General features: G+C 40.0%; 1 protein-coding gene across 1 annotated transcript; it reads left to right on the forward strand.

The window, feature by feature from the left end:
- Window positions 1-3,823: 3,823 nt before the first annotated feature.
- Window positions 3,824-4,774, forward strand: LOC306762563 (transmembrane protein 121; the record flags this gene model as incomplete). The annotated part of the gene is made up of 1 exon (XM_079249097.1): window positions 3,824-4,774. The coding sequence occupies one exon, from the start codon at window positions 3,824-3,826 to the stop codon at window positions 4,772-4,774; it is 951 nt and encodes a 316-aa protein (XP_079105223.1).
- Window positions 4,775-13,181: the final 8,407 nt, after the last annotated feature.

Genomic DNA, 13,181 nt, shown 5'->3' on the forward strand with positions numbered 1-13,181 from the left:
AGTTATATGGTATGTTGTATTGTTTGGTAGCTTGCCTGGAGCGGGGGAGTGATGATGCAGTGTCCCTGTTCCTGAGCAAAGGACAGCCCTCTGTAGATAGCTGAACAGAGCTTGTTGGACAAAGAAGAGAGGGCAGAGGACAGAATAGACTCACGGATGTTCTCCTATTGTCAGAAATCTAATAAAACATAAAGCATTGTGCTAGCATTACAATATAATTACATTAATCTGGACTCATCTTTACACTAGCCTCCTTAAAGAAGAAAAAAGTGCATGAATCAGCTTTATCTTAACAAGACGGCATGCCTTCAGAAACACTGAAGTGTTTTCTTCACTACTCATGAATTATATACAGAGTAAAAGAAGAGAACAGGGGGAATGCTGACCATAGATACATGAAGATATTCAGTATAAGTCCAAGTCTGGGTTAACTGCCCTTTTAATCAAGAGGTTAACAAAGTCTTGGACTGCAATGTGTACCACAAAAGGCATGTAAATGAAGGTATAAATTATAGATTAGTGGATGAGACGTGGGAGGAATAACAAAGTGTATAATGGTGGTGCAGCATCATTCTCCAATACTGATTTTATGGGGAGCAAAATTTCAAATCAGGGGGCCATTCCCCTCTGATTTTCCTCTCATTTAAATTTACTATTCCAGCATTCATCTGGTGCCTCACCCACAGTGAATGAGAGTGAGCAGCTAGCAGTTTAGAGGCTTTTTAATGAGGAAGGTTGCCTATCAAGGAGATCACACCTGCGACCTTTCATAACACAATGATTTATTTTTCTTACCAAAGCCATATTTTCCAACAATCTGTTAAATGTGTTTCTGAAACTATTCAGCACCAGGTGGTTCTGCAGTGAGGCTCTAGCATGTGCGTTTAATAATGACTATTAAAAACTGTTGAGGGAAGAACAGCAACTTTACAGTTTGTAAAGAAGGACATAATTCATCACTCCGCTTGTCAAGGCTCAATTATGGTCGATAAATCCTGAGGAAACAGTCAATAAGAAAGCAACTGAAAGGCTAATGGCTTTTCACTTCACTTCATTTCTCATACACGAGGCTTCCATATGCTTCCATGGAAAAAGGCACGATAGAGGTCATAAACAGCCATGATGGCAGCTGTCAGCTGATTCACAGCTGGTCGCTACATCCATTCACGGCAGCGAAAAAAAAAAAAAAAATCACTGAGATTGACTGAAATTATCTTCAGTTGTCATTACACAGTCGGATGAAAAGTGCAACCACACGGCATAGAAACCCAATACGTCTGAGTCTTCAATAACTGCGATTCATGAAGTGAGCTGTAAATGGCTTCATACTGTAGTAATGAAAGCAGTTTGGTTCCTCTGAGGAAGGATTATCCCTAATTGGCCCAGCTGGATAAACAGAGTTAGCAGTGTTAGCATACTGCTTCACAAAGTAACACAGCAACCATTTTCTACCTTTCTAAATTGTTGCATCATGATCTGCCGTCTCAACTTTTATTACATCTCAGAAGGGAAAAACGAAAAAAAAAAAAAACGAAAAAAAAAACCCCAAACCAAAACAAAACAAAACAAACAAAAAAAAAAAAAGCCCATATGACATTTAGAACCACTCAGCAGCTCTCATGGTCTTCTTTCTTCTCTTTTTATCTCATTGCTCTTCCTCCTCTTTTTACTTTTCTTCCACTTCTCTCAACATCTGTACCTCCCCATCTCCCTTTACTCCTCTCCTCTTGGTCTCTGGCCCCGTCTCAGTGTCCTGATTCACTGCTGTCTTGGTAGATCAATAGAAAGACTCTCTGTCAGGAGGAGTCACTGCCACCCCCGACACACTCCTTCCCTCCCACCCCTGGTCTCCCCTCACTGCAGACACACAGCCTTCTGGGAAGCTGGATTTCTACATCCCATGCCGAGAAGGATCTCCTCTCCCCCTCTGGATCACTCTTCATCTCTGCACCTCCAACTCGAGAGGGATAACGGCATGACGCCGTAATGTGCTTTTCAAAGAAAGACGTTTTATCTGGGAGCCACAAATGAAGCAGCCTGAGAAAATGGGATATCAGTGCAAAACACAATGTGAAAAGAAGGAGAAGTGGAGAAAAAAAAAACAGAGTGAGCGAGCGAAGTTGTGCATTCAGCTAAGCTGCAAAACGCTCCCCCCTCTCTCATTCCGCCTTTCTCCACCCCCTGGAAAAGTCTCTCTCTCGCTCTCTCTTTACCTCTTTTCTCTCTCTGTCTCTCTGCAGCTGTGCTCTGCTGAGCGTCACCTCCACACAGCAAGTGCCTTTACTTGAGCAGAAGAGGTAGAAGGAAGAGGAAGGTTGCTGCGAGGGCAAGAGAAAAGGAATCTTAGGAGTGTGTCTGCACGCACCAGAGGAGCGTCTCTTTACTTCACAGAGAGGGCAAGAGAAGCGCACAGAAACAGACGGGAAGAGGCAGCTGTGTGGGAGCATCACAGTGCTGCCGGTGCTGGCAGAGCATGCTGAGTGGAAACAGGGGAATCCACTGGCACTGTTGATCCTGGTGTCCCTGGCAAAAGCTGCCCAAGCAGGAGACAGAAAACGGAGAAGCAGGCAGGATCTCGCCAAGGGGACAGCATTTTACAGCGACAATTAAGCGTGGAGGCAGCTGAAACCTGCGCACACACACACACACACACACACACACACACACACACACACACACACACACACACACACAAACACACATACAAACAGCTGAGCAGCGAAGGACAGTCAGATACACATTTTAAAAAATCCACTGGAACCCATTTTTTCCCCCTTTTCTATAATGCACACACTTGCACAAGAACAAAAGAAAATGTTCCATCTTCTTGTCCATGGATTTTGGAAGATAAAGGTGAAAACTTCTGTGGAGGAATTTCTCTTTTAAGCACGACTTACCACAGCAATTTTTTTTTTTTTTTTTTTTACCAACTTTACCACTTTTTATTTCATGGAGTTGGGATTTTTAAACTCTTGAAGCACAAGGGAAAAAAAAAAGAGCAAACCTTGATTCTTAGCCGCAGAAGATGAAAGCTGTCTTAGTGACCATTACGATGCTCCCCCCTGCTTCAGTGTGAGCAGTAAGTGGATTATGATGGCAGTATTTGGGGATTTCTTGTTTGCTTAAGAAACAAAAAAAGAAAAAAAAAAACAGAAAGAAAGAAGCCGATCTGTGACTTGTGGATTTATATCTGTCAAAAAAGGAGACGATCCTCACTATTTTCTCCTTTCTCCCACTGTGGATTACATATGGGTTTTGTGATCTCCGAGTGCAGTCTCATGGATGATCGCTCACTGCCAGTCATTAGGATAAAGTACAAAAAGGGACACAAGTGAGTATTCAGCTGGATTTTTATCTCTCAAGTCTAAGCTTGCATAAAAGCAAAGCTGTCGAAAGTGAATCTATAACGAAAGCACAACGCAGCACCTTTTCCCCATTTTATAACACATGTAACTCACTGATTGAGCTGTTATGTCTGAGGAATGATGATGAAGTTGTAAAAAGGTAGGCAGAGCTTGACATTCAATTTCATTTCAACAAGTGAACCTGCATGTTTAAAAGCCATTTTCCAATGAACGTCATTTACTAAATGAGGGGTACTGTCTACCCGGCAGGTGGCTCGGGCACAAACGGAGATTGATTGAAGTGATCTGTGTGAATCCAATTAATGAACATTGGATTCTGGCCAAGACAAAAGCAATGGAAGGGATCGCCACTGTCTAGCATCTGATCCCCTCCTCACTGGATGAGCTGAGGAACCTACACTCTCTACAATCCCTTTTGAACAACACTCCTCCTCCTTTCCCTTTTCACCCAGGCAAGAATGGTACCGCCACCCCCCACCAACAAGCCCCACGTGTGCCTGTCCACCATTCTTATCATGAGCAGCATGGCACTGATCGACGCTTACCTGGTGGAGCAGAACCACGGACCTCGAAAGATTGGCATCTGCATCATGGTGATGGTGGGAGACATCTGCTTCTTGATCGTGTTGCGGTATGTGGCAGTGTGGGTGGGTGCGGAGGTGCGCACAGCAAAACGAGGCTACGCCATGATCCTCTGGTTCCTTTACATCTTTGTGCTGGAGATCAAGGTCTACTTTGTGTATCAAAACTACAAGGCAGACAGAAAGAGCTTGGATGCTCTTGCGAGGAAAGCATTGACCCTGCTGTTGTCTATTTGCATTCCAGTCCTCTTTGTGGTGCTTGTTGCTATTGACCACATGGAGTATGTTCGCGCCTTCAAGAAGCGCGAAGAGATCCGAAACCGACTCTTCTGGGTGGTGGTGGACTTGCTTGACATACTGGACATCCAAGCTAATCTGTGGGAACCTCAGAAGAAAGGTCTACCCCTGTGGGCAGAGGGCCTGATGTTCTTCTACTGCTACATCCTGCTGCTTGTCCTGCCCTGTGTGTCCTTGAGTGAGATCAGCATGCAGGGCATCAACATTGTCCCCCACAAGATGCTCCTGTACCCCATCCTCAGCCTTGTGACCATTAATGTTATCACACTCTTCATCCGTGGGGGGAACATGATCCTGTACAGGGATGCCAGAGTATCTGGGATCCTTATTGGAAAGAACATACTGGCCATCATCCTAAAGACCTGCAGTTTTGTGCAATACAGGAGACAGTTGCAAAATGCTCCTCCTGCCTTTGGAGTGGAGCTCCAGAAAAACTCGATGGCTAACACTCGCCCTGCCCCCACCCCTCCTCAAGTGGTCATGCAGGATCAGACCCCTCTTCCTGAAGTAACAACATGTGAACACACATGACATAATGATGGGGTGACCCTTGGAAATGTCAATATGAGTATAAATGACTCTCAGGACGCTAGCAGGGAACAGTGTTCCACACCTTTTAGTGTGTGTGAACACTCATGTGAACACACAGGAGATCATGATCCCTAATGCTTAATGGCACACAGGACACTGCAGACGCTGAGCGAGGATGGAGCACTTACTGCTGTATCCAAAGTCGTCATGGTGCAGAACACAGTATTACTTGTGACTTTGTGAAAGCATCCCTCCCCCCCAATAAATCCATTTAACTCTGTATTTTTTCTAACTGTACAAATGAAAAAAGGCGACTACTGCAAGATTAGAGGATATATTTTTGAATATTGTGTGTTACATTCTAATCTTAAACTTAAGGGTCTGTCTGCTGTTGTGTGTATTTCTGTTGCTCGAATGTTCTTAGTAGTTGAGGGCTTTAACTCGTCAAAGTCAAAGGGGGCAACCATTGAAAGAATTGAAGTAATGAGGGGGAACATCACAGTTAAAGTGCTTTGTCTTAAAAGAAGTGTGTTTTTATATGTGATTCTTTGATAAAGTATTGTGTACAAGAAAAAAAGCATTCTTGGTTTATCACTGGCTGTAAAGGGGTTTGACATAAAATCATCTCAAAGTTATTGGATCTTTGAGTACATTTCCTTTTTTGTTTAAAATCTAGCAAAAGTCCTTTAATTATCCAGAGTTACAGAAGAGATTAGACCAGTCTTTCCTACTCATTCCACATCTAGAGACTCCTAATTGCTGAAAAAGTGCCTTTACAATGTCATTTATCTTGAATGTGGCCACTAGATTCCATATAGCCCATTTATATAGAAAGGGAACAATTAAAATAAATGCAGTGTGAAGTTATCAACGGTTTGATCACTGCAAAGGTTGATTATGGTGCTGCTTCTACAGGATTAAATGCGCAGCCAAGGAGCAACATTGCAGATGGATAAATGATTCCCAAATAACAGAACCTGTTTAATATCCTCCTCAGGCGCACAGTGACTCTCTGTGCTTTTGCTTAGTGGCAGCAGGGGCTGTAAGCACTGTCATTTTGTTCCTCACACAAAAGGACAAAATGGATACTTTGGTTCAGTGATGTGAATCCACGCAACACATCTTTTCTTCTAATATGACAAATCTCTTTCTTACTCATGCTTTTTTTTTTTCTTGCACCACCAGTTGAATCAGAGACGAAGTTGCTATTTTCTCCTACCATCTCTGTGTTGGACAGATTTGTGTACTTACTTTAAAAATAAAAAACAGACTGTGGTAGAACAACATTATTTAAGTGGAGAGCTGAGCACAGCTAGTACAGAAAAAATAAATGAACCATTGTATAATTTTATAGTTTGTTGCAGATCTTATGGACAGAAAACAATCTTTATTTCTCTTACCAATGGCAACCACACAGTTTGCTAAAACCCTGAGAGTACAGGAGCTGGTCCAACATAATTTTATCTGTGCAAAGCTCAGCTACAGAAAGGTGGCAACATTCGGTGGCACAAACCAGACTATCTCATTAAGACTGCTGTAGTCAGCATTACTTGTCAGTGTTGTTGGCTTGTAAAGTTACAAGATCAGCAATTTAGATGGTATCATACGCTATTGGATTGTATTGTTTTTACAGAACTGCAGCAATAAAAAGGAAAGCATCCATCTCTTAAAGCAATATTAGTTTCTTAAAAAAAACATTCTAGAAATATTGGCAAGTTTACAATTTTTAGCAATGTAAAAAGGAGGAAACCAGTAAGTGGCAAGTTATAGTTTCTTTTCCTGCAATCCTACCCCATTTCTGTGTACAAAATAATAATATAATGTAATGTAATATAATATAATATAATATAATATAATATAATATAATATAATATAATATGAAAAAATGTCTGCCCCACTTTAGAAGTTATCCAATGTGTTTTCTTTTATCTTTCTTAAAAAAAAGAAAGAAAAAATGTACATAAGAAAGCATTTTCAGTCATCAGAGAACCTGAAAAAATTTCACAATCAAAACATAAATTAAATGAAATATGTATGTGTGGTCATTTCAGTTATTGTTTGGACCATTACTTTTTTTTGTTGGTTGAAAATATAAAATAAGAAGTGTATGGCAAGCAGTTCACTAATGCGGACCCAAACTAAAATGAAGTTTGTTTTATTCTGTGCAAGCAACTGCAAATTCTAATGGAAGCAGACGTCCAATACTGAAGTGAACAATACAAAGTAACTGGCAGCAGTGTAAGTCAAGAAGAGGTCTGCTCTTATAACTGTGAGGACAAATGGAAAGGTGATGGACAGGTGCTCGCATCGTGTGACCAGTCAATAAGGTCTGCTTGTCTTGAGCCCTGGCAATAAAGAATTCCAGGCAAACACCGTAAGCAGACCTTCAGCCGTTGATGACGTGGCATTACCATTTTCTTGACAACATTAAGGAAATATGGAAGGACTTGCACAATTCATGGATACTCAAACTTTAAATGTAGTTTAAAAAAAGAACATGGACATTTACTTAATGAAAACTGCTGCTGTCTGACACTGAGAGGCTCAGAGGTTGACGGTGTCTGTTGGCTGACAGCAGTGTGTGGAGATCAAGCGTTGCATCAATGGCACAGGAAACAGCGGAGCAGCACAGGTAAATTTAGATAAAAAGTTGTCAATCCAACACTAAAACTAAATTCTATGTTGTGGTCCAGCTTAATGTGATGCAACAGGTAACCTTTCATTTGTCATGCTAGTTCATGTTACACCGCATATCTATCTATCTATCTATCTATCTATCTATCTATCTATCTATCTATCTATCTATCTATCTATCTATCTATCTATCTATCTATCTATCTATCTAGCTGTCTGTCTATATATATCTATATATGGAGCTGCATTAAGTACAGGCTAATAAGCACTTCCTGTACACGGTGCTGCAAGTCTGGGTGCTATCTTCGCTCAGTGCTGCCCCCAGATCTATCCTGTGTCCCTCCCCACCACCAGTAAAACAAGAAAACCAAAGGTTAACTGCAAAAAACAAACAAACAAACAAAAAAAACAACACAAAAAAACCTACTAAAAAACAAAATTTTACATGCAAAAACTAACTAATTGTGTGAGCAATAAATACCACCTGTACATTAAAACTGTGTTATACAAACAAGATTTGTGCCATGATGTAATTGTTTGTGCAGTTTATTTATGATTCAGGCAACTGAAAATGTTGGTGCGAGGTGTTATGGACCTTGGAAGTTGTGTGGTTGTAGATGCAGCCTTCAGACTTACCACAGTCATCAAGTCGCTCTGTGCATCTTAAACTCTAAGCTTCTCCGTTCAGCGTTTTAGCAGCAAGAACGGCTACATGTGCGTGTAATTGCATGTGAGCCTGTGAAGTGCAATACTGGGCTGTTCAGCTGAACACTGGAAATGAACTTTTGGAATTTTCTCCGCTGAATGACTGGCTGCTAGAAAACAATGAGACCAAAATCACATATTTTTAGTATGTCTGAGACTGGGGAGCCCTGCGAGCTGCTTTCCAAAACAACAGTTCATTACTTTCTATTCCTGCATACAACTTATATTTATAATTGTATTTACATTAACATGAAATAAATCACAGGTCATAGCTTTTCTAATTTCAACAAGTAAAATTCACTAAGAAGACTACAGCTTCCAGTACCACTTCATTCAAAAGCAGTGTTTCAAACAGCCTTTTTATCATTGCTATTTGAAGTTGCTGTTGCCATGAGCAGGACCAACTGATATAAAACAATCACAGCAAAGCCAGATGGCCGTAGAACCGACAATGAGCTCATTTTGTCTCACTCCAAAATCAATTTTGCTTATAGGATGTTTGGTCTGACATAAAATGAATATCAGGAACTTTGGTGTTTCTGCTCCTCTGCTTTGTGAGTGTTTCTAAAAGTTACATATGTGGGAGATTATGCAAACAACATGTCTTAATCACTTGTTGCCTATTACAGACAAAGCATTTAAGCTATTATTCTCAGACTCAGGCTAAATCCCTCCCCTTTCCTCGGCTCCTAGGCAAAGGGGGTAACACGCTACCTTTCTGTTTTGCTCATCAGCTGCTATGACCCAGATTAAGGGCTCAATGAAAATTTTTTTAAAAAGAAAAAGGTCATTTTACTTCTCTAAAATAGAGGAACAGAGAAAGAATTAAGATTTGTGTCCTATCAGTGTACTCATATATGAGTGTTCATATTACAAGAAGATGACTAAAATGTAGAAAGATGTGGTAACAACTGAAAATAAATCTAGTTGCCAAAATACTCGCCATGCTCTTACACAGCCTGATTTTGAATAATTGTTGTATTCTTGCAGGCCACCTTCTTTTTTTCACTCTTAAATGCTACTAAACTGGAAAGGCTGCAGTTCTATACTTACCACATAAACAATGACAAAGCAGCATGCGCCAAGCAAGCAAGACAAACGGTTGCAGTAAATTCACGGCTCGACCTTCGGCAGTCTCGAACGGCAACAGACTTGGGTAACAAATGTATTTTTCATGGAAGATGTGTGAGACTGCATGGAGAACAAACTAGCAGCAGAAAATTAATGTTCATCAAGAATTGATTTTTGCTGTCTGGAGGAAAACTGATATAAGATTTAAAAAGACCACTACCCCCCCCCCCCCCCCCCCCCCCAAATAAATAACAGCAAGTTTCCTTGTTTTAGATGCAGCTGAAGGAAATGTGTGACGCTGCAAAGCTGTGTGTATTTAAAGCTTATCTGTGATGGCGTGATGCTGTTTAACTAGTCTCTAGTCTCTAGTCAGTATAAATGTGAAGAAAGGCAAAGACAATTCGTAGTATTCTGTTTTTATCTAAACCCTACTAAAAATCACGAGCATATAGACTTCTTAAGCACAAATACAGCCGTTCTGAGCGACATCCTTTTGCAGTTTTGCTGAAAAGGAGCAATTATCTGTTCCTCTGTCAAAAAACAGTACTTATGCAATTAATCTTTATCTCAGCGCTTTCAATCACCAAATTATAGCCTTTGTAATTACAAAGTGTTTCTTCACACACCAACTCAGTTATGCATGTCGATTTTTTTTTTCATAAGAGGAGCTCCAGCTGGAGAGCCACTACGTAGCCTGTATGACAGGGAAGGCTCACTATCTTGCTCTTGCACAGTTCACTGAGGATTAATGACAGCTGTGAAGTGTGACCCCGACGAAGAGCAAGCCTGTGACTCGCAGCTACAGTATGATCCTTTTCATAATCAGGTCACCCTGCTGGACTGCCAGCAACTCTTAGCTGACCCAACAGGAAACCCAGGTGTCAGAAACGAGAGCCTTTTACTCAAAGTGTTTTGAATATAGATATGAATTCTGTAAAATGGTATTTCAATAATTATATATTCATCTCAGGAACTTATTTATATATAAACTGTAAAACAGTTGTGAAAACAAAACTCTTAAAAGGAAATACGATATATATCCAGACAAAAACAGTGTAAAGGGTTTTTCTCATCTTCTTCGCTTCATCTCTGTTAAACAATATGGAAAGAATCATTTCATTTTGTGGCAGGAACCATATTGTCAGCTCTGCCTCTTGCAGCTGGTCAAGTTGGACCTGCCACTCATTTTGATAAGCTGTCTCCCTTCGAAACAGCGTCAAGCACCGCGCCGAGGACAGCTGCATCAAAAGGCTCACCGCAGGTATTAATGAAACAGGAGGTGAGTGTGGACAAGTCGCAGGAGAAACAGCCATGCTTTACCTCTATCAGTCATTTTTTGCTGTGACCTGTTTGTGCAGCACGGTCACACAACGGCCCACAAGAAATGGATTTCAGCCAAAAAGCGGTTTATCGAGGAGGTCGTCCAGGCATCGGGAGTTGTTTGAGCTTACAAGGTAGCTTCAGTGTTTTTCGGTCTAATGAGACAAACCATTCATTAGGATTTTTTCACAGCATGCCGATGGAATAATGGTATCCACCGTCAAACAGCCATGACCGTATGATTATAGTTGGCTGGGATTAGTTCTCACATGGGCCCTGAAAGACTAAATGAAGCTTTACATAAAAGATGGACTATCCATTATAATGAAGGGGGGAAAGAAAGAACTGCTGATATGAACGGTGTCTTTTCTTTCATTTGGCTAAATGTGTCTTTTGCTGTGGTTAAACTGGTGAAGAGAGCAGTTTTAGGAAATTTGGTGATTAACCAACTAGTCTTAAATGCTAAAACAATGTTACTTATCTGTAATTTTTTATTTAGTGCTGACCCTGTTGTACATAGTGTCTTGGTTACACAACTACATTTTTAAGAGTAACTTCAAGTTAAAAATGCTGATTTTACTTCATTTTCTTTCTTGAAAAACTCATTCCCTCATGTTTGAGATGATAATATTATGATTATAACTTCTTAGAAAACCATACAATAGTAACAGAGTTACATTATAATACAAACACAAGGTTTTTTCCTCTTAAACCTTCTAATATTTTAACAGAATTAAACATTTTAAAAGCACTCCTGTCATCTAAAGCCATTAGCCAATATTTTGCCTACAGGTACATTTGCTGGTCTAAACGTGTGTGGCTTCAGTTTGACAAAACAACCACTTTTAGCACTATAAACACACTGTAAAGCTGTAGCGCCATATCTGGTGCCTGTTTAAAAAGCTGCCCAAAGAAGTGTAAATATCAAGTAGACATTAGAGAGTGTGCATGGAAAAATACGGTGAGCTGATGTTTCACTGAGGACATTTTGACATCTCACAACAGGTCAAAAACACAGATGTTACAAGTCAGATAAAATTAATAAGTTTACATCAGCTACTTTACTGTGCCTTTCCTGATAAAACCCTCATTTAAGATAATGAAATCAATGGCAAGAAATAGTTTTTAATCCAATTTTTCACGTGATTTGTCCTTTAGAGCCAGGAAAATGCTACATAGACATGTAAACAACACAAAAAACATGATTTTCACTGGAGTTGGACTGTAAATTTTCCTGTAACATTTAATATATCTTTGTGTCACATCATAAACAAATGTCTAAACCACTTGAAAGAATCTCCAAATCAAGTCTTCACTGAGTATTACCAACCACCAAGTCACCAGTGATTGACCATCTCAAATCAACTCCAGTTAATCAAACAAAAAAAACCAAACATCTTATTTTAATGCAAACTAACAGCAGATATTTAGAAATATGACATGTTTATAGACCTCAGAATTTTCCAGTTGTCCAATACACATCAATACAACATAAGCATTTTTAAAAATCCTATTTGACCTTTATCCCAGTGAGACACACAGAGACCTGTTTTAGAAAAAACAATAGTTACATTTACAGACAGCTTAATCATTCAGAACATGTAACAAAAGTAAGAAAGCAGGTTGATCTAAGTAGATTGAAAAACACTAAAAAAAAAAAAAAAAAATGTCGTAACCTTAAATTCCTACAATGACATCACGGTGCGCAGCTTTAGATCCTGCTCTATCCTTTCCCAAGCTGAAGGAGCAGAGTAATAAAATGACCTTTCGCCAGGCTCAGTACGAACTGAGGGAACGCTGAAGGCAATAAAATCCTGGGAGTGTTGGCTCTGTCTGAGCTAAGTAGCAGGTAGGAGGACAAACATAACGGCAACAACCCAAAGATGGAAGTAAATGAGGATACCAGTGCAAGAGTTTGTGGATAGATAGTGATGGCGAGCTGACCAGAGAGCACAGTGTGCCGCAATGACTGAGGGGTTTACAGTCGGTTATACCGGCAGGGGAAGGAAGAGATCCCAGCTGTTTCAGGTTGAAATTTGAAAACTTGTCAGGTCAGTAGTGATGGTTATTAACTCTTATCTGTACAACTCTGTAAAATGTATCTGCTGACTGTTGTTTCTCTTAAAAATCGGTTTCCTCAAAAATACTTGCAGGCCTCATACTGCCGTGATGTTTTATAGACTTCGCAAAATGAATCCACAATGGGAAATGCCAGAAAATGCATGTTTGTGATGAAAGCAGGACAGCTAGTTACAGTAGCTAATCCATCGTAGTTATCTTATTTATTATGTTCCAATGTTTGGGATAGAATTGTGTTTTGCTCCCCATACATACTCAGTCCTATGGAGCTTATCTTGTGACATCAGAAAAAAGATATATTTTATTGCATTGCCTCAGGTTATTTATGTTTTCCAGCAAGATATAATGCAAGGCCAGATACTATAGCACAGACTTTTGCCCGTTTTTGGGGGGGATTTATAGTTTATTTGCAAACCATTCAGTTAGATGAACCCAGTAAACTCAGTTACACTGTTACAATCATCTCAAGTTTAAAATTAAAATCAATTAAGTCAAAATTGTTCATGTTGCAAAAGTACTTTGGACATAAAGGAGCTTGGCCATTATTTTGTGCCCACCACTTTATTATCACTTCCCATGCATGGCCAGGAGTTAATTA

Source organism: Telmatherina bonti (genome assembly GCF_933228915.1).
Source record: "Telmatherina bonti genome assembly, chromosome: 11".
Lineage (NCBI taxonomy): Eukaryota > Metazoa > Chordata > Actinopteri > Atheriniformes > Telmatherinidae > Telmatherina > Telmatherina bonti.